This window comes from Elaeis guineensis, chromosome 13 (assembly GCF_000442705.2).
Source record: "Elaeis guineensis isolate ETL-2024a chromosome 13, EG11, whole genome shotgun sequence".
Lineage (NCBI taxonomy): Eukaryota > Viridiplantae > Streptophyta > Magnoliopsida > Arecales > Arecaceae > Elaeis > Elaeis guineensis.
This window is the reverse complement of record NC_026005.2, coordinates 9,618,003-9,639,783: the sequence shown is the minus strand read 5'-3', so window position 1 is coordinate 9,639,783 and position 21,781 is coordinate 9,618,003. Positions and strand designations below refer to the sequence as shown.

At 35.9% G+C, this 21,781-nt stretch overlaps 2 protein-coding genes across 3 annotated transcripts; both read left to right on the top strand.

Moving 5' to 3' along the window:
- Positions 1 to 1,911: 1,911 nt before the first annotated feature.
- LOC105056559 (transcription factor BHLH062) lies at positions 1,912 to 7,779 on the top strand. Of its 2 annotated transcripts, none has more exons than XM_010938780.4 (5): positions 1,912 to 2,095; positions 2,737 to 2,820; positions 5,281 to 5,399; positions 6,108 to 6,235; positions 6,900 to 7,779. In XM_010938780.4, the coding sequence occupies exons 2-5, from the start codon at positions 2,753 to 2,755 to the stop codon at positions 7,326 to 7,328; spliced, it is 744 nt and encodes a 247-aa protein (XP_010937082.1). In that variant the 5' UTR covers positions 1,912 to 2,095; positions 2,737 to 2,752; the 3' UTR covers positions 7,329 to 7,779. The 2 variants fall into 2 exon arrangements, with proteins under 2 accessions (XP_010937082.1, XP_010937084.1); XM_010938782.4 differs by having other exon boundaries at positions 1,915 to 2,095; positions 2,714 to 2,820.
- A 3,964-nt stretch (positions 7,780 to 11,743) lies between these two features.
- On the top strand, positions 11,744 to 18,421 carry LOC105056558 (HVA22-like protein a). The gene is made up of 6 exons (XM_010938778.2): positions 11,744 to 11,947; positions 15,341 to 15,367; positions 15,457 to 15,579; positions 16,715 to 16,958; positions 17,821 to 17,976; positions 18,107 to 18,421. Exons 1-5 carry the CDS (start codon positions 11,892 to 11,894, stop codon positions 17,944 to 17,946), a joined length of 576 nt encoding a protein of 191 aa, XP_010937080.1. The 5' UTR covers positions 11,744 to 11,891; the 3' UTR covers positions 17,947 to 17,976; positions 18,107 to 18,421.
- Positions 18,422 to 21,781: the final 3,360 nt, after the last annotated feature.

Here is a 21,781-nt window from a genome sequence, read left to right as displayed (position 1 = left end):
TTTCTTTTCTTTTCTTTTCTTTTTTTTTTTCTTCATGGAAGAGAGAGGAGAGAAAATCCTATTTATTATATTATTATATTATTATTATTTTTTTTTCTTTCTCTCTTTTTTTTTTTTCCTTTTCCTTTTTCTTTTCTTTTTCTTCTTTTTCTTTTCTTTTTCTTTTCTTTTCCTTCTTCTTCTTTTTTTTTTTCCTTTTCCTTTTTCTTTTCTTTTTCTTCTTTTTCTTTTCTTTTTCTTTTCTTTTTCTTTTCTTTTCCTTCTTCTTCTTTTCTTTTTCTTTTCCTTCTTCTTCTTCTTCTTTTTCTTTTCTTCTTCCCGTGGGCATGTTTTGGGCTGAAACAGGGGACCTTGAGGTCCCCTCGTTGGGTGGCCGGCCGGCGGCGTGGTCGGCGTGAGACTGCTGTCGGCAGGAGGAGAGGCGATCCGCGGTAAGAGGAGGCCAAACCGGTGGTCGACGGTGACCACCGGCAACGGAAAAACGGCAAAAAAAGAAGATTTTTCCGTAATAAAATCCGGCGACTTCGGTCGTCGGCGAGTGTGCACATCGGCACGGAAAGGAAGGGGGAGGAGAGAGGAAGGGGAGGAAGCTTACCTCCGACGCCGGCGAGGTTTTTCCGGCGAGAAATTGGACGGCACAGCGACGAGTCTCCGTGAGGAATCTCCGACGATTCTGCCGTTTAAGCTTAGGATTTTCGGTGGAAAGGAGAGAGGAGGGATCTCCTCCTTAAATAGGACCGGAGGGAGATCGTTTCCGACTCCGATTGGGAGCCGGCGAGAGGAGGAAGAAGACTCCGTTCGGGAGTCTTCTCCTCTGTTTTCTTTATTTTTTTTTTTTTTTTTTGGGCTTTGGATTCGTTGCTTGGGCCAGGCCTCACATCAAGAGACAATATTATTTGTAATATAACATGGAGATAACTAGTTTGGTTGATGCAGAAGCATATGAATACTATTTAGGTTCGTATTAGTAACAACCTGATAATATCAACACAAGAACATAAGCTATACTAATCACATTTTAGAAAAAGTTGGCATGGCCTAGTTTGATAGCATTAACATCCGATCATCTGTGTTGATGCACATAATCAAAATAATAAGCAAACAAACCAAATGCATCGGTCATTCTAGTTCGTAATTTCATTTTGTACATATCATTCTTAGAATCACTTTTGCTAACAGCTATTAATGTGTGCTTTACTATTATTATAATCTTGTGACCATTACAAATATTGTTACTTATAATAATTATATTAATATTCTCTGCATTTGTGCATCTCTTCTTCTTCTTCTTTTTTGTTTTGGTAGAACAAATGATCATCTTTATTCACAGAGAAGTATAATATGTATATAAAGCAAAATTGGGCCTCTGAAGATTGACCAAACAAAACCAGCAACCTCCAACAGTGTATGTAACAAAAATAAGCATGATACATATTGTAACAAAATTATTATAACAAAAATAAACATAATTCAAGAAGTACTGAAGCAATCTCATTTATATAAATAATCAAAAGAAGAAAACTATATACAAATGTGATGAAGAATGAGATTAGTAAGCTCAGCATTATAGTTACAGAGAGTCCATAAGCGTGTGCATTTCTTCTTTTAATAATGACATTTTAGTTGAATGAGTTCTATCTAAATCAAGCTTGAATGTATCTAGAAGAGATATTTTATTGAGAATATATATATATATATATATATATGCGCGTATGCGTGTGTTTGTATGTATGTATGAATCGATATGATGCGAGAGCGAGAGAGAGAAAGAATGATGATGACGGAGATAGCGGTAGATGCACGTGGGGAGGGAGGAAAACGGATGGCGTTGAAGCACCAGTAAATGGGAACCGTGGGGCCGAATCCACGTGAAGGCACACGCCGTCAGGATTGCAGCCGATAAAACCAATAGTGCCCGCCACACGCTGCTGAGCGCTCCCATTCCAATTCCTGTTCTCCCCCGGAAAACCCAGCCAATACCCCTTCCCCCACTTAAAAAAATCATCGAAATCGAGGAAAAATTAATTATAAGATTCGGAAAAGTTCTCTCTTTCTTCTCCTCTTCCACTACCCCCAGATCGGATCAAGGCTTCAGGTATTTGCTTCTGATCCAATTCCTAAAAGAAAAAAAATTTCTTCTCGATCTCTGGTTTTGGTTTTGTTGTTCGATTTGCGGTGTTGTTTTCTTGATTGGTGTCTGAGAAAACTTAATTTTCCCCTCAAATATGAATCTTTTGTGTTTAAATTAGAGTTATAGATGTCGAGAGTTAGGTCTTCGCTGTTTGATTTTATTAACTTTTTTTTCCGCCGTTCATCTTCTAGTTTTGGCTTCGCCATTTACGTGTTGCTTTATTTGATTTAGCTATAGTATTATCGTTACTAAAAACCGAAAATATCTGGTGCTCTGCCCATTTGTTTTCTTATTCCATTATGGTCGTATATGCCACGAAAACGAAGATTAAAGTTTGAACTCGCCCTTCTTGGTCAAAAAAATTATTTTGAATCCTTTTAGAGATATTATGAGCGGAAAAATGTAACCTTTATGAAAAAAAAAGTTAGTTTTTAGGGTTGCTTTTTACATTTTTTTGTCCTGAAGCATTAGCTGAGTGATTCCATCTGATTAGATCTGGTCGAAATGTCCAAAAATCGGGTTCAGGTTTTATCCTGTGGGTATTCTCTGAAGCTTGAATTTATTGGCATCTGATCTTATTAGGTCGATGGTGTAATTTTATGCAGATTCTGTAAGTTTGATATGGTTACAGAGCCCCCCTCGTCGATGAAAAACGTGGAAAATACTATAGCTGAGCAACCAGTTGGCAGGTTGGTAATTGTTGGTCATCCCTAGTTAGTTTTACAGAGTTTGCAACCTTGTAATTAATTTACATGTGGTAGTTGAAACTAGAAAACTTCTGTATATGTTAATGACCATGTTGTTTCAAATGTGTAGATATTGTTGCTTGTGCCTGCATTTTGTCCGTTGTATATACCTTTTTAGTTCATAGGAATGAGTATAGTTCTCTTGGATCAGTAAGACATGAGCTTTGCATTTATAGACTCTTGGCATATATTATTTTCACCCTTCCTCTTTCAGCTGATTAGGTTTGTAATTCTTTTTTCCTTGCACTGGTTATGCAATGGGGCAGTCTTATATCTTAAATAATTTGACCTGATGAAACTGTCCTGTTCTTTATGTTGCATGTTTGGTTATGGTCAAGCCTACGCAAAATCTTATCAGTTTTCATTTCTCTCTTTTTTCTTTTTTTTTTTTTTTGCTTTAGATTTCGCTCAGTTGGCCTAATGTAGTTATTAGGCTTTAACTTGTCTTGGGCAATGTTGGAAAGATTTAAGGGGACACAAGGAGGCAAGTTTGTATTGCATATATGGGAATAGTGCCATGTGAAGTAATTTTGCCAAGCTCAGGTTCAGAAACACCTTACTTATTGAGTTGCTATGGAATAGGATTTTATGAGCAGTTCTCATACTCAATTCAGAAGTATCTGATCCAAAACTTCCATATAAACAACATACCCAGAAATTACTTGGCACCAAATCTTAGCCCAAGTATACATTAGTTTTTGTAGTCAAATATCAAAAGGAAAGTGATAAATACAAAAAAATTGTTTAAAAGAAAAAATAGAAAAGAAACGGGCTCGAGGAATAAGGTCTTTGAAAATGTTATACATAGTTCCAGATAGAACAGAAAATGCTAGGTAAGAAATCACCAACAAAAAGTTGTCCTTCATAAGTCAGAATCTTTACCGCTAAAAAGGGAAGTCATTTATCGCACATGGATCCGTATATCCTTATAGGATGCTTGAATAAAGTTGTGCATGCTGGGACTTTGGAGTCATTGCCCACTCGTATACATCCACCAACAAGATAGGCCAGCAATTAGTTCAATTCATATCAGACAAGGTTAAAATCATGTTTGTGATTGTCTTATAACCAATGCAACCATACATGTTTTACCTAAGTTAGGGCTTATATTCGTTGCTGGAATTTTTACTTGCTATATGGATGCACGATGCAACTTTGTATTCGGTATCTAGGAATAGTGCCTTGTTAAGTAGTTTTCCCAAGTTCAGGTTCAGAGCCACCTAACCTATTGAGTTTTTGTGGTATAGGATTTTATCAGCTGCTTGCATACTCAATTTGTTCTCATACTCAATTTGGAAGTGTCTGATCCAAAATTTCCATATAAACAAGGTACCCAATATTTTCTTGGCACTAAATTTTGAGCCCAACCGTTGGAAAAAATTGGATGAAAAAAATAGGAAAGAAAAGGGCTGGAAGGATAAGGCTTTTGAAAATGTTATATGTAGCTCCAAGTAGAAAAGAAAATGTTAGGTAACATATCTATAACAAAAGGTTGTCCTTCATAAATCAGAATCTTTACTGCTAAAAAGGGAAATCATTTTTATGCATATATGCATTCATATTATCCTTATAGGATGCTTGAATAAAGCTGTCCATGTCGGGACTTGGGTTCATTGCCAACTCTGGTACATCCACCAAAGGGATATGCTGGTGGTTAGTTCACGTCACACTAGACAAGTTAAAGCATAATGTTTGTTGTTATCTCATAAGTGATGCAACTATATTTTTTTTTCCCACTTAAGTTAGGGCTCATATTCCTAGCTGGAATTGTTACTTGCTATATTGGACCACAAGATATGTTGGATTTTGAATCTACCAGTTGCATTATCAATCCCCCTAGTATGGAGTTCTGTTTCTTCTGTTCTCTGTACCGTGACTAGGGACTAATTGTGCTTATTAAGAGATAGTAGCTATAAAAATGTTTTTATTTCTGTTGCTATAGTATGTATCCTATATTTCATAATTTTTTCTTTTTGCTTGCTACATTGTTCTTTGGCCTTGTTTGAAAATGCTAGTATTTGAATTATTCTGTTGGATACTCCTTGCTGAACAAACCCAGAGCCTAACAGAAGAAGCTTCATTTTATGCTCTGTACTTCTAGATTTTTTACTCCAGGTACTTGTTTTTGCCTTTATTACTCATTTTTAAGTTATTTTAGCATGTATTTAATATTTAATTTCCTAAACTATGCTGCAAATCCTTCATGAGACATTTGTATAAAGTTTAACCCCATAACCTTGTGTTGTTCTTCCACTCCAGTCATAGTGTTGCGGATTTCTTGGTGTTTTTGCTTTATCATCCCAATCCTAATTTTTGATATGCTACTGGTTCTATCTTTGCTCTATCATCTGGTTGTTGCTTCCGCTTTCTTAGCTTGAATATCTGAAAATTTTCTTGGTGCAGGTTGGTCCCCAACAAAAAGAACACAGGAAAAGTCCCAAAGAAAGAACACAAAGCAAAGAGAGAAAAGCTGAAACGTGTTCATTTAAATGAGCTCTTCTCAGAGCTGGGTCATGCTCTTGGTAATTTCCCCCCATCATCCTTTTTTTTTCCCAAAAATTTCAGATGACATTGTTTTTGTGGCTCACATGTGCTCAGACTTTTTTCTGCTAGTTTAAATTACTGAGGTTATTCTGTTGAAAGGAAGACTTAGAATGTAACATTTTCTGCTGAAGAAAAACAATAATGCTTCCTTCCTTCTTTTTTTCAAACATGCCTTACCCCACACAGAATTACCTCTCTGAAATCCGTTCATTGGTGGAGAGGACTCACTGGACAAGGGTCTGTTGGCAAACAAAATTTCTTTTCTATAAATTAATTATGGTCCAAAGTGGAAGTTCGTTTCTTGTTTTAATTCTATCTTGCTGATTTCCATGGGTGTTTAGACAAAAATGTTTCATCATTAGGAAAACAAACTGAGATTAGACTGGTATGGGGCATTCATTTGATGCTACTCTTACGGCATCAACATATTTCTGCCCATTCGAAGTACTAGGGGCTTCCATTAAAGAAAAGACAGTCTGCATCATCTTCTGGTATTGCAGTGGAATCTAACCCTCGGATGTGGACCACCTAATGCAACATCTCACAAGCAGAATCATAGCTGTGATAATTCTTCTCTATAAGTTGTCCATTTCACATTTTCTGAACAATTTTAATGCATATGTTGTTGTTCTTGAAATGTGAAGAACTTTTATAATTTTGTTTTGACGTAATGTGTTTATTTGCAGAACCAGCTGGGCAGAATAATGGCAAGGCCTCTATATTAGGTGATGCCACTCGGTTACTACAGGACCTTGTTGCACGGCTAGGATCTCTCAGGAAGGAAAATGCTGCTTTGGTGTCTGAATCTCACTATGTAAGTTCCTCAAACATAAAGTCTTAAGTAATTATAATTTAATCTGGTTTCTAATTGTTGCCGTCCTTCATCTTTTGGAAAATATTATTCCTATTTGGAAGAAAAGAAAACATAAAGAAGGTGCTTCAATAAATTTTTAAGTTGAATTTTCTCCATATTTGGAGGACAGACGTAGTAAAAAACAACTATAGTTCATTAAGGCTTAATTTCTGCTTGTCAGAAATCTATGTTAATTTTCCATGTGCACGATTTGTGGTCTTCTTCCTACTTTTTGGAACCACAAAATTGCAAATATGTTACATGTGATCATCTTCCTATCATTTTCAAACAATAAAGAGCAATTATCAAAACCAATTAATAGTAATACAAATATCAATCAATACTCTAAGCTGATACCTTTATACTTCAGTTCCTGCTTGCTTTTTTTCTGATAAATTTGCTGTCTGAAGATTGAGCTTTTTTGGGTCCTTCCTGATGGAGTCTTGACGTTGGATTGTGAAGCCAGTAGGTTGATCTAGATTTAAGAGTAGTTGAAATGTGATTATGCTGTGATATTCCAATTAAATTGGAATCAGCATCAGGATAAACTTTGGAAGAATGTTGGTCTAAGTAACTTACTTGTAACCCAAGTTTAACACCAGAATTGGTCTGAAACTGTGACCAGGTTGCTGTGGAAAAGAATGAACTTAAAGATGAGAATGCTGTCCTTGGAGCTGAGATAGCGAGACTGCGAAATGAGCTACATGAGAGGATGCACTCTGATACCGTGTGGCATAGTGGAGCAGAGGTGGCTCCTCCCACTATGCCACAACCCACAAGTGCAGCACTTCCAGTGCAACAGTCTCCTGTCGGACCCCTTTATGTCATCCCCCTCCACCAAGATCTGCATCCCTTCTCAGACACTGGAAATATAGCAACTCTGAAACCCCCTTCCCATGTGAGGAGGCCACATGCCAGATATCCCACACCATCAGACTCCTGGTCACTTGAGCTCCTGTCAAGGCATCAAAGAGCAGCACATGAAGCGCTGCACAACACCAGCACCACCATCGCCACGTTTAATAGCAGGAAAGAAGGCACAGATAAAGCGTAGCTGGGAACCATCTGAGGGAGAGACATGAACACCCTGACACTCCAGATATATCAGTGTGTGGTGGTCATTGGAACATGTAGATAGCATCACTATTGATGATGATGATGACGACAATAAAAGTGCATAGAGTTAATAAGAAGGGATTTACAACCACATGCATGTAGCTGGAGCAATGTATCTTTGTCATAACATTTTGAAATTTGAATTCAGGCATGTCTGCATGCAGTTCTTGTGACATTTGTTTTACAGTCTTTCTCTGTTCTTGGCGATGGTAGGGTTGAATACTGATGTGTGCAGGCTTCAGTTGCTTTGCTAGGACCATGAACTCTTTTTTTCTTTTTTCTTTTAACATCACGTTCTCTGTAATTTGTGTCATGCATGTCTGCATGCAGTTCTTGTCACATTCTTTTTTGCAATCTTTTTCTCTGTTCTTGGTGATGGTTGGATTGAATACTGGTGGTTGCAGGCTTCAGTTGCTCCCTTTTTTTTTTTTTTTTATCACATGGGAGTCATAGCAGACCATGACTTTGTTCTCAGCCCTTGTCAGGGTGGTCCTACTGAACTCCTGCAGTGTGAATAAGTAGGGGTTTATGGCAAGACCTGTGGCAAGGCACCTCTACTTAGGTGGTTCGAAGGCTGGGAAATGAGACTTCACTCCAGGACAAGCCCTTTGGAATTCATGCCGAGATGGACGAGCTTGGAGAGCATTGAAAAGTAGTAAAAAGAGCATGCTAGAGAGGAATATTTCTACCCTCTTTTCTGGACTCGGCTTGCGAGGTTTTTGCGTGGTGGTCAAGGGAACAGAGATGGCCCAACTTTAATAAAGAGGTGGGCCACCTGTGGATAAAACAACTGAGACAGGTGTCGGGTGTCCCTTGATTGCTTCACCTGACTGTGCCCTTGATAAACAACGGATTAAGAACGGGGTAGACTCAGGACAAAATAGAAGGCAGCGTATTATCAGAAGAATCAATAGCAGAACCATCAGATCTTTTCACTACCATCTGGGATCGGTTTTATGAACCTATTGAGGGATGGTTCTAATGTCTTTTTTTCTCACCCTTGGTGAGCAAAAGGCCAAACCCAGTGTCAGCGTCGTTCAAAATGGCTTCCCCTAAGGTCAGGGTAGTTCTGACGTTATTGTAACCTTTATGATCGTGATTTCCATGTTTGATCCCTCTTTTACTACATCCACTGGTCAGAATTTGAGCCTCTGTTACTTGCGTCTTACAAAACCTAGGGGTGTACACGCCCTGATTTGATCTGGTTTGAGGATATTTTTAAACAAAATCAGTCAATTATCGTTTGTCAATTTTACAAACTAAAATAAATTATTTTGTTGCTCCATTCAGACCAGGTTGGTGAATTATGATTTGGTCTAATTTAATTAACAGTTTGATATATTGCAATACGGAAAATAAAAAATTTTGAAAAAGAAAAATATTTTAGTCAAATGAAAATTGAAATCATCATGGTAGCTTTCGAATCAATGTATAGTTTCAATTTTTAGAACCATTAAAATGAAGATATGTCAATATGATTACTATTTTTGCTATAGTTTAAATTAAATTTTGAATTTTGAATTTTTTTATCTGAATCTAAATCAATTGAACCAAACTTTTTATTTATATTTTTATATAATCATAAATTTATAAATACAATACAATGCAATAGTGGTAAAATGTGATCACTATTTTCATTCTCTAAAAGAATCTTTCTTTTTTTTTTCAAATTACGATTTACTGTTTGATCTAGTCTAATATTTTTGTAAAATCAGACCAGTCCATTAAATCATTTTATATGAAAATCATAAATCAAATTAGATCATTTTAGCTTTCAAATCAGGCCATATTGATAAAAATAGTTCGATTTGATTTAGTTTAACAATTTGAATAATTCGGTGACGGCCTAAATCTTCCTTATATACTTCATCCTATTTCTTTAGTTAATTTGTTATTTATTAACAAAAACACCTATAACCCCTTTAGTGTATTGGAAACTTAACCTAACTTCTGCAATTTTTACCATGAAAGTATTTCAATATTCTATTCTCGGAATTTTTGAAAGGCAAGTCTATTTTATTTTCATCTTTTCAAAAACTGATCTCCTCTCTTTCTCTGTTTCTCTCTTGATAAAATGATTTATTTTGAATTTAAATGGATTACTGTGGTAACCACTATAAGAACGTGTTTGTGTGTGTTTTAATTTGCATTATATGTGCATCTGCATCAACTACCAATTGATTACGTATCTATGAGACAAATAAGCATTAATTTGATGGTGGGGATATGATGGTCCTATAACATTCAAAACAAACTCTTTCCCTGCAAAATCTCCTGTTATGTATATTATCATCACAAGAATCTTAGAGCTAAATGTAGTGAAATTCTTTTCTTTGTGCAGCTATAATACGGGTCTTCTTAGAACCTTGGTACAAGTGTCCTCCATCATATTGTGGTAGAGAGTTGTCCTGCAGCTTATGTTACTTCATACTTTCTGAGAATGTATGTTACTTCATGTTGCAAACCGACATTTTACATAGATCTTATCTATCTAGAGGAAAAAAATTATGTATATGTTGGGTGAACCAGCATGGCCATACATGCCACTAATCACCAAGATGCATTCCTATAGACTAATCATTGAGCGAAGCACATACTGAATGAAACCCATAATAACGAGCTCTGGTAATTAGTGGCTTGCATGGCTAGAGAATAATTTCTCCTCCACAGCATGCTCCTTCTAATTATGTGAAAGGGGACAAAAATGCTGTCGGCTAAATACTGCATAATAAATTTGATTATAGTAGGTATTCCATGATATCAAGAGAACTATTAGCAATAAGAGGGATACGTACAATAACCTTACGAACGCATGAGAAACGAGGTTTGTTAAGATAAATGCCAAGATAATTTAAGTGCCCATCTGGCTGGTTATATTGATTTATTGGTAGTAAGACTGATAAAATATGATCCAACCTGTCAATCCGATCTGTATTCGACTCGTCATAAATCGATTTGGATTTAGATTAAACGAGTTCGAATCATAAATGGGTCGATCCGTTTAACCCATTTAATAAGTGGGTCGGACATGAGTTTTAGATATCTGATCCATTTAATCCGTTTAATATTTAGATTTGGTTGAGTCAGATAACCCATTTAACATGTTTAATTTATTTAACCTATTTCTGATCCATTTAATCCGATCTGTTTAACCCATTTAAGATCCATTTAATCTGCTTAAAACCTGTTTAACCTGTTTCTGACCCATTTAACTTGACATATTTAGCTTGTTTAACCTGTTTAATCCATTTAACATAATTTGATCTATTTAATAAATAGGTTAAATGGATCGGGTCGGATTACCTATTTAATAAACAAGTCGGATTCAGGTTTTAATTTTTGATCCATTTAATAAACAGATCGGATTTGGGTTGACAATTTCTGATCCGACCCGTTTATGATCCAACCCATTTGCTACCCCTAATCGATAGGCGGGCATCCTAGGTCAATGATAAAATAATGGCAAGATGAATGTTAAATATCACTAAGTAATAATAGATCATAGTTTCACTAATTTAATAATGGAAGGTGACTTAATTTTTTTTGGTAAGATGTTTGACGTTAGTTGTCATTTGAGATTTGCTATTGCTTTTCCTTCGTGATTTTAAATTTATATATTACATTTAAGAGAAGAAAATGATATACTAGTACAACTTAAAAGTGAGAGATGAATCTAAGTTGCAATCTCTGATGTTCCTCTCTCATGCATGGATTGGTCCATCTAGTCCCGGAGAAGTAGTTAGAAAGAAAAAAAGAAGAGAAAATATATGTGGCAATAATTTAGGCTACGCCAAAACCTGTTCACCTGCACCCACCTAACATGATGTAAGCCCGATCCATCTAATCCAACCGATTGGATTCATGGATCAGCTCGATTTGCCTTGACCTATCAAGAAATTGGGCTGAGCTTGCGTCAAATCCCCTTAATCTATCCCGTCATTATGTATATATAATGAGTGACATAAACCATTAAATATTGATTCAATGGTACATAATTTAAAGAAAAATAAATGGAAAAAAAGGTTGGTATTATTTGTTTGGTTAACTAACATCTTTAGTTATTAATTGTAAAACAAATTTTGATCATTTGATATAACTAGAAAGATTTTATATTAACTTCTAGTACAAACAATCCCCCCAAAAAACAAATGAAAAAAGAAAAAAAAAATGAATAACAACTTTATGCAGTAGAAATATCCGATACTATATGGGTGTGAATAAATTAAAATGATAGGGTTAGAACAAAGTCGGGCAGATCTGGCTCAATCAGATCTATGCCTGATCTGCCGTATGGCATGCTTTGGTTGCCGCAACGGACTGTCCGCATAGAAATATCCTCGGTCGGTCCGCACTCCAATTTCGGACACAAAAAGTTTCTGGCGAGAATAACAGGTTACTTCTTTCCGAGTGAGTCTGGAAAACCCCTCAATCGCTCTGAGATCCTTGTTTTGGGGGGAAAACAAGGGACGGGAGAGAGAAAAAATTGTGATTGAAGAAGAGAATGGGTTCGGGATCTTTCCTCAAGGTTGTAGCCAAGAACTTCGATGTTCTTGCCGGGTATGATTCGCTTCACCAATGAAAAAGCTTCAATTTTATGCCAATTTTTGTTCTATCTTTCTGCTTTGTTGATCGTATTCCAGTATAAGTATTCATTTTTTCCGGTGATTTTGTTGATTAAATTTTTTCAAAATAAACTACTTGTTGTGTTGGATTACTGGTGAGTATTTGCTCTTGGGGGATAGTTCCCCCTTCCATGCTTTAGATCCTAAATATCAGGACCGATTCTGTGGTAACCCCATGCTTTTGCTTCTCAAAAAAAATTAATCTTTATCCAATTTTGTATGAATAGCTTGTGGGTCTTGTGCTATTTTGTATTAATAGTTTGTTATGCGCAACAAATGTATTTCTTTTACGTAGTTTACTTGAGTAATTTGTGGTCTGGTTCCCGGAATTTGGGGAACATATGTACTGCAGTTAATTAAAATTAAAAAATTCTCCTTTTTATTTTTTTCTTGTCCTAATATGCATTAAAATTTTCCCCTACCCCCTCCCGTTATCATAATTGGCAAATTTCTCGTCGGTTAATATCTCGAGTTCTTTGCCCTTCTTCTTTTAAAAGGCAGTTCTCTGCTTCCTTCTGTGACAGGTCCCAATTAAGATCCCCAAAGATGTTACTATCCTATTTTAGGCATGCCTGTGATAAATAGCAAACTCTGGAATTTAGATACACTATCATGTGAATTTTGGTGCGCTGAGGTGTGCATCAGGGAGAGGGTCTGAATCCAAAAGTCCCTGTGTATGGCAGGCAGACCCAAAGTGGGGAGTCAGTTTCCACTTCACAGCTGACCTAAACCACATACATTTAATTGAAAATATCGACGGTGCTTTTCCCAACATTTGGCGACATAGTTAGAAGCAGAACCGTTATCTTTTTGACCAATTCTTAAGTCTCTTATTTAATATCAACCAGAAATTTTCTAATATAAGTTTTTTTGATTATACTTTGCAAAACATCCTTTTCAAAGTTCTGAATTGAGTAATTTTGGAACCTTCTAATTAATATGGGCTTAAAATTTTTTCCTCCTCAAACTGTCAAATTTGCTGTTTCCAGTAATTTAGTAGTGAATTACCTGGATATTCTCGTATATCTGAAGTTGCATAATCAGTTTGTTTATGGAAGTGTATTAATCTGTATCGAGGATGTAACTAATAATATTTCATTAAATTCCTAAGTAAGAGTTTTTTATTCTTAATTTGGCTCAGCTTCAAATCAATGAAGACATAGACATACTTCCTTCCTGTAAGCTGTAATTTAGAATCATAATATTGTCCAATGCAAATCATTTTTTAGGGATGAGTAGATATTTGCAGTATTAACTTATTAATTAGTAAGTATGAATAGACACTTTTGCAATAACTTACTAAAAATTAAGAAAACAAAGACAAACAAAATCTTCCTGGATGAGAATGATAATGAGATCGGTTGATGGGCATTTCTGTTGTAACTTACCAAAGTTCCTAAAAAAAAAAGTGAGAGAGAGAGAGAGGAATGCCATAACTAACAGACTGCTTTTCATTGCTTTTGTCTTGGATGAGACCTTGGTTTGTAACTTGGCCTCTTTTATCATACATGACATGAATCGATAAATACCAAGACTTTTATCTGATAAGTATCAATATATTATCTAACATTTTCCGGCCACTTTATTTCCTTACACTGAACTTTAATTAGTAACTGTCAATATCAGTTCTTGAAATAATTGTTAATCCTGGATTTATCATATTGGCCGAGATTTTAATATCTCAGTCCCAAAATACAGGTAGAGATCTTGGAAAATCTCAGACCTTTTGAAATATCCCGCCTTCCATCTTGGCTGTGATAAACCAAGATCTCGGTTTATCTTGGTCTTCGTCACCCTCTGAGATGACCAATATCTCGGTTATTAAAAACCTTACAGCTGCTGGTTGTACCTAGATACGAAACACTTCTGTGGAGCAGCTGATGTGGTGTCACCTTTTTCATCAACAAGAAATCGACTGGGCTTATAGAAAGAACTAATATGTTACCAAGTAGAGGTGTAATTTTATATCTAAATGAAATCTATCTCTTAAATAACCCCACCAAACATTTTCTTTACCACCATCCTCTTTTCAGCTACTTGGATTGACTTATCTTCTGTCTAGTCTTCTTCCCGTTGATTCTTCTAGAGTGCCTATTGTGGTTTGAGTATATTAGACATGATTGGTGGTCAATCTATTGCCAACTCCCCTCTTTGTCCATCTGTATTTGTAACTAACGACAATGTTGTTTGAACTAAAAAATTCATTGTGAGTGGTGGAAATACCCATGATGTAGTAAACATCAATGTTGTTGTAGATACACGATAAGATCATATCAAACTATCTTGTATAGGTCTTTGTGCTTTTTCTATATGTATAACTGTTATTTATGTACTTGTTTCAAATTGTTAGGAACTCATCCAGGATAATCACACATGAAGTCATCCCATGTTGAGTTGTGAACATTTCCTTTAACCAAGCTTTTAAATAATTTTGGATGTCTCCCGTGTATCTGCAACAACTTTTCATGCAACCTGAGAACTTGCTAATGCTGGTGTTGAACCCATGCTATCAGATATGAAAACCTACATGAATTGAGCTTTTGAGCTAAATTGTAATCTTAGAACCCACAACTAGAATCCAACCACAAATTTCAGAACATACCAGGTGCTGCAGTTTTCAGATAGTATTACAATCTACTCCTGAATACTCACTATAGAAAACCAAAAAGGTGTCTGGCTATCACAAGGGGCTTAGGCAAGGCGGTTGCTTAGCGGACCATTGTTATTTAGAAGTATAACTGAGGTTTGAAAAGTGTGATAATTTGTCAGCTGCTAGATGTGAGCCTGGATCATATATATGATATGCACTTGGAATTATCATGTCTTGGTCTGTGCACCACTTACTTTACTTTATGTCATACTTGGAATCAAGAGTGAATGTTTTTGAGGGTTCTGAAAATCCATCATAGTTCATTGGATTTGATGATAGAAACCAAGTGATGGATTGTATCATTCAGTTTTTTCACAATCAAATATTCGGGGCTACTTCTTGTTTACTAAGTATTGCTGGTTACCTAATTTTATCTCATAGATGTCACACTTTGTGTCATATGTGTGGCGAGTTTATTGGAATGTATGCTATAGGATAGAATCGGTTTCTCTTGCCGATATTGGACTGGAAGCAGGTATCTGATTCATCTCAGCAATCAGGATTCTTTATGTCCAAGAATCTAAAACCTAACTTAAAAAAAAAAAAGAACAAGTCAGGGCCTCTTTTACATTTGGACAATGTTTTATCTTAAACATATGGAAAATTATGTGCTTCCTTTTTTTTTGTTGGTTTTTCTTATGTTTCTGACACTTCTTTTTTTCTGTGATTGATTCACAGGCCGGTGGTGACACTTGTTTACCCTTTGTAAGTGGCATTTTTTTTTTTCTTCAGAAGATGCAATGGTGTCCCTTTTTTATTATTTTTATATTTGCACTTTTGTGGGATTTTGACAGGTATGCTTCGGTCAAGGCAATAGAAACGAAATCTCCTGTTGATGATCAGCAATGGCTCACTTATTGGGTCTTGTATTCTTTTATTACTCTGTTTGAAATGACTTTTGCCAAAGTGATCGAATGGTATGTTACATTTCTGATTTTTTTCATTGGTCAGCTTATGGACATTGTATCGCCAAATTTATTGTCTTCTTATTAGTGATGCTTGATGTTACTTGAGTTTTCATTTGTTATTACTCAAGAATGATCTTTGATTGTGATGTAATGTGTCTTCACCAAGTGCAGAAAATGGTGTTTATAATTCTTGCCAAATCACAAATTTGTGATAGGCAGGGACTATGAAGTAAATTAAGCATTATATAATTCTCTACTACAGGTTTGAACTGGCAGGTCCATTCTTAGGTTATAATTTCATCATTCGCATAACAAGCTGTACATTAGTGATACTTACACTTCAGCTTCAGCAAAAAGCTGAAAACAATTTTATATGTTTCATAGTCAGCATAATGTAACAAAGCCATGAGAGTCGGGAATGCAATTATTTCCCCCTCTATTTCTACCTATCATCCTGAGGTAGCTTAGCAATTAAAGTGGGATATGCAAGAATTTTCCTGTTTATTTTTACCTGTTTGTGGTAACCTGGTACCGTTTCTTTAATTTTGCTAACAAATCTTTTAATTGATTATGTGGCTTTCACAACTTTCTGGATTTCTTCTTTCTGTCTCTTTCTCTCATTCATTTCTCTTACCGTCTCTCTTCACGATATCATGTAATTTGAATAAGAAAATTATCTTCTATATTGCATGTTAGATGGTAATTTTGGGGAGATTCATGTGGTCTATAGTCTTGGTTGCATCTCATTTCCATAGGACAAAACAAAGGGTTAAAGTATCTCATTTTGGTGCTGTGCCAAGCCTAGCACTAAAAAGAATATATTATGTGTTGTGGTGCCAGTGCTTGGCATGCAGAGACACTGCCAGCATGCCAATCAATGGCTTCATGCCAAAAAGGCACCGGAATGGTATGTATTAGTCTATGCTGACCAATGTGTAAGGCGCTATGATTTATGCGATTATGTTTTGCTTCTCATTATTTTTTATTGTGGCAATTAGCTATTTATTCTTCTATGATATGCTTGCACCTCTCATGAAAAATGACAATTTTAGCGGTACAATCAGATTTTGGCATCCTGCTTGTTTTCATGCAAGACTTAGTCTCATGCTTTATCTGTGCTGCAATTCACATATATTCCTTTCAGGCTTCCTTTCTGGTCCTATGCAAAGCTGATCTTCAACTGCTGGTTGGTCTTACCCTACTTCAATGGTGCTGCATATGTCTATGAACATTTTGTGCGGCCGGTTTTTGTCAACCATCAAACGGTGAACATTTGGTATTTCCCAAAGAAGAGGAACTTCTTTAGTAAACAAGATGATGTTTTATCAGCTGCAGAAAGATATATTGAAGAGAACGGACCAGAAGCATTTGAAAAGCTCATAAGCAAGGTATGCTTGATCGGGTTCCATGATACCAAAGACTTTAGCTTCCACTCTTTTTGGATGCGTTTGTTTTAATTTAGCCATCGGTGTTGTTGCAAATTTGTGTCACATTCTGCTATCTGATGTGAGCTTCTTGTGCTACAATTTCTGTCTGTTCCAACTGTACTAAAACATTCTTGTGTTACATGCTTGTTCGATTGTCTGTCAAATCAATTTCTGAGATATCAACTCTTGGTGTTGGCTTTCCCAAGGCAGAAACCTGAAGCTGAACTTCTTCTATGCACTATATACTTCTTTTTCTTCTACATTTCTTCTAATTTAAACTAATACAAAACTCAGATTAGCCTTCTTGTGTCTATATAAGCTTTTTCTTGCCTACATTGAAATTGTAAAATGATCCGCCGCTCTTTATTATTTATTTGATGCTAAATTGCATCTTTGCTGGTAAGTCTCTTGCAAAGTCCAGTATTTCCTTTGTAGTTTGTATGCTAACTCAAGTTGTTGCCAATCCCAAATAGTTGGGGAAAAAATGCTGGATGGTTGCAGTATGCATTAACTCTAGTAGTTGTTTTAAGGCAGAAATTTGAATCTGAAATCACAACATGCAAGAAGATATCTCCTGTTCCCATTTGTGGTATTGAGCCCCCTTCCCCCTTCTAAATGTCATTTTGAGTTTTTTGAATAATTTAAAGATGTTGCTATAAACGCCAAAATCTTTTTGCTGTGGCATTTCTCCAAATCAGAAGTATAGTATTAAATCATGGTTTTGTCTTTGTGTTTCCCTCTATTTTCAAATAGATTGGTAGTATGGATTTTTAGCCCTCGTCAGATGGAGAATGCTTACTGGATCAGATGTCATGTTTTGCAGTCTGAGAGGGTATCAAAGGCCAGGAACAACCGCCGTTCAATTTTAGAGGAGGTGGAAGCTGAAAGAGAATCAAAGCCCTGGAGTGAAAATTATGCTCCTATCTTTGATGATGATCATCGATACTAAAGCAAAGATTTCTTTTGTTGTCTCCAGTAGGTGAGCTGAACAAATATACTTATCCTATTGTATTAACAAAGAATAACCTTTCACATACTTCTCCTCCTTTCTATTTCTTTTTGATTATTATTAAATTCAGTATGAATATAAGACTGAGTTCTCTTGACAGTGTACTAAAGCAAGCGTGATGATGGGGTTTATCATCGGTCTCAGAATCGACTCTTACCTGTCTGACTTCATGAGATAGTTACCGTTTTTTTTTTTCTGTTTGATATGTCTATATCTGTTGTCCAAGATGTCTAAGCTTTGGAAAGCAAGACCTCCCTTTCTTGTGATTCGAGTCTAGAACTCAGTATATATCCTCTTTATACTCATGTAACTATGTATCCTCTTTATACTCATGTAACTATGTAGTATTTTCAGGTTTTATTTGATGTTTTATAGAAGCCATAATCAATCCAGATTCTTGACGGAACTTTGACTAGTTTATTTGTGCTCGTCTCCTCCATCATAGTGCTTTGACCTCAAAAAGCACTGTTTTTATTCTTGCATAACTATACGATCAATACTCAATTCCATGATATTTATGTGTTTGCTTGCCTCGCAGGTCCTCAGTTAATGTAATATACAACAATATGCTATTACAAATAAGATAGCCTAATGGAACTCTAAATTGGTAGAAAAAAGATAATAAGTTGTCTTTTTCCTTTATAAACAAACTGAGGGTCTAATGTGACATCGCATTGCCCTAAAAAAATTCTATAACTATATCGTAATAAGCCTGACAATGCTTAAACTCCTGGGTATGGTTCTTTTTCGGGTAAGGTGGGTACAGTATCCAATCGTTGAATAAAACCACGAGAGACAGCATCCAAAATATCCAAAAGCTGGGTCGGAGCTATCAATCTAGAGATCTATAATGTAGTATCCATATAGCTGGCCATGTAAGCCGCAATCTAATCAACTGCATTATTTGCTTTTTGATGGGCATGCGTTGCTTCAAAAAGAAAAGAAAAAAAAAAGAGAAGGAAGGGAGACATGGTTATTTATGCGGGCTATTTCATCATTTTTCCCTGCAGGAGGCTGCATCAGATTCTCTTGGACAATTGTCTTCCATTTCTTCCTAGTTTTTCTTGACTCGTTAGAACAGTTCTACTTTCCTTTCTCACCTTCCTCCAAGAAGAAAGATATATAAGAGTATTGTTTTGCGTCGGTTTTAGCTTGGATTTATTGGGGGTGATGAGAATCCTTAAGATATTGTTTTCATCATTGTACATTGGAAAGAAAGAAACAACTCAACAACTTTTGTTCCTCTCATAATGGATTAAGTGGTTTGTTTCGTCGTATGGTGGATTAGTTGGATTGAGCTCCGTGTACAGACCATGACTTAAGCTATTTACAACGCCAAAAACTTGGATTTATTATTACCCTTTACAAGTGTCTCTTCTCCCCATTCCTTCAGCACGGGATATGCACGTGAGTGGGAAATATGTTGCTTGCTGCGTGTGTGAGGTATTGAAAGCTTGGCCTCAAAAGCCTGAAGCCGCTGGTCCCTCACACATGTAGCACGGCAGAGGATAAAGAACTTTTAATTTTCCGCTAACCTGCATATCCTCTTACATTTTGCTTGTAAGAGGACACTGGTGAGAGAAAGAGATTGCATTCAGGGCTACCTAAAGTGATGGACCTTTCCAAAGCCATTATTTGCTACTGTCAAAAAAATAACAGCTGTTTATTTGTCTAATTCGATCCTGGACTGATGCTTTCTAGGAATAAAAAATAACAATTGTCATGAAAAACAGTTGTTAGCTGAAATGTTGGATGATAACATTAGAATAAAATGTTTTTTAGTGGTACCATTACTCACAGACAAGAATATCATTCTTTAAATAAATTGCAAAATATTATAAGTAGATGAACTGATAGTCGCAAGATTTAGTGACACATTTGCAATGGTCAGTTTAACACAAGTAACAACCATTATTTTAAATTATGCTATTTCTATAGTGAAATAATATTTAAAAATAAGTTTTGCACAAATATTCTCTCTACATCGTTTTTGAAGTCTGAAAATAATATGCATTTTCAAATGAAAAAAAAAAATAATATCATTATTCTTCTGCTTTTGTACATTCCTTATTTTCTGCTATAATGCCGTTATAACAATTGTTGCTGTACATACTGATCATTTTAATAAAAAAACATAAACAGTACCTTTTCAAGCAAATGTTGACCGTTATAGCAATAACAAATAATGGTTTCTGTTGGGGTCCATTATGACATAATAAAACTGTCATTAAGACCTTGGATGGTCATAGCCATGGTGAAGTCATATCAGGCGTTTGTAACAAACTCCATCTCGGAGTGCAAAACGTAACGGTCACTCCCAGCCTGCTACACCGTTACGATGCCCATAGTTTTCAGACAAAGTTTAGTGGTTTGGTCAAGAGTCAGCTCGTCGTACGTCCCAGGAGGGTCCCGTGTCTTTGTTCGAGCCTCCGAAACCAATTGGACGGGGGCAATGCGCGCGTGATCCCGTACCGGGACTCCATGTTTGGACTGCCTCGATCCGTCACCCATCACGGGATCGACGCTTTGGAGTCTTGTGCTTTGTGCTCTGAGTTCTCGGACTCGGAAATCTGACTCCTGTTGGGTCGTCATTACGCGGCATCGGTCACAGGGCCCAGCCAAGTGGGGTCCACTCGTGATGTGTGGCTTCTGGGATGTCCATGTGGATTGCTCCCCTGTGGGGGAGTTGTCGTGACGGTGTCCTTTGTTCGTACTGCCGTGGCTTTAAAAGGTGACTGTGACGTGGATACTTAAGGTGTTGTCCGAGCTTTGTTCGAGGAGAGAGAATCTTGCGAGCCACTAGAAAACAATGTTACCTATGTTAGTGTACTAACATGCCCCTGAACAATCACCCAAGGGCTGCCATATCTCTCCCACCTAACATGCCCTGAACGATCACCCAAGGACTGCCCTATCTCTCCCACCATAGCCATGGCAGATGATCATGATTTTTTTTTTCCCTTCTTTTATGAATTTCTATCATAATGACCAAGGTCTCATCTTATACTGAGAGTCTATCCTGGATGTATTTAAATAGTTGAGTCTCATGATGTATATTTTGCATATAATTTTTGAACATATTATTTGAAATTTTTGTCATCTATAATTAATGATATTTTTTTTTATTAATAAGATTTTAGAAAGAAAACTTATAGAGTGTCTACTCAAAATAGTAAGTCGGGATATCTTTCTTCGATGATAATATTATTTTTTTTGATAAACTTAATAATGACTGATAGCTTTCGATATGATTAGTTTTTTTATAAACTTTTAATTTTTGATGTGTAAGTAGTTTTTGTAAAAATTGAGAAGCTGTTAATAAATAGACAGTTGGTTTAAGTATTTGTTGATGAAAGTTCAATGAAAAATCTTGATTTGTTTTCATTAAAATCTCTCTCTCTCTCTCTCTCTCTCTATATATATATATATATATATATATATATATATATATATATATATATTTTAGTTGTATGATATCATGAAGTTCTTATATGATTTGGTCAAAGTCACTTAATTGTTGATGGAGATATTACATTGCAAGATTGGAAGTTGTGATGATAGATATGTATTATATCTTTTTGATGGAGTTGATTGAATGTATGTGACTAAATTATCAAGATAAAATTTGGTTATTGAGATTGTTTGAGACTTTATAGTGAAATATTTCTAAGATGTTAACTATGATAAAACTATTGCTGACAACACTTGACTATCATATATATCATCTTATTTTTTACTATCTCTAATACAACATTTCACCTAAATTATATATTTT

Bases quoted from the DNA above. Each gene is read 5' to 3' on its own strand.
- LOC105056558 (XM_010938778.2), top strand. From the start codon at position 11,892: ATGGGTTCGGGATCTTTCCTCAAGGTTGTAGCCAAGAACTTCGATGTT. The intron at 11,948-15,340 runs GTATGATTCGCT...ATTGATTCACAG, and splicing joins AACTTCGATGTTCTTGCCGG to GCCGGTGGTGACACTTGTTT. The intron at 15,368-15,456 runs GTAAGTGGCATT...GGATTTTGACAG, and splicing joins GTGACACTTGTTTACCCTTT to GTATGCTTCGGTCAAGGCAA.
- LOC105056559 (XM_010938780.4), top strand. From the start codon at position 2,753: ATGGTTACAGAGCCCCCCTCGTCGATGAAAAACGTGGAAAATACTATA. The intron at 5,400-6,107 runs GTAATTTCCCCC...GTTTATTTGCAG, and splicing joins AGAGCTGGGTCATGCTCTTG to AACCAGCTGGGCAGAATAAT. The intron at 6,236-6,899 runs GTAAGTTCCTCA...AACTGTGACCAG, and splicing joins TGGTGTCTGAATCTCACTAT to GTTGCTGTGGAAAAGAATGA.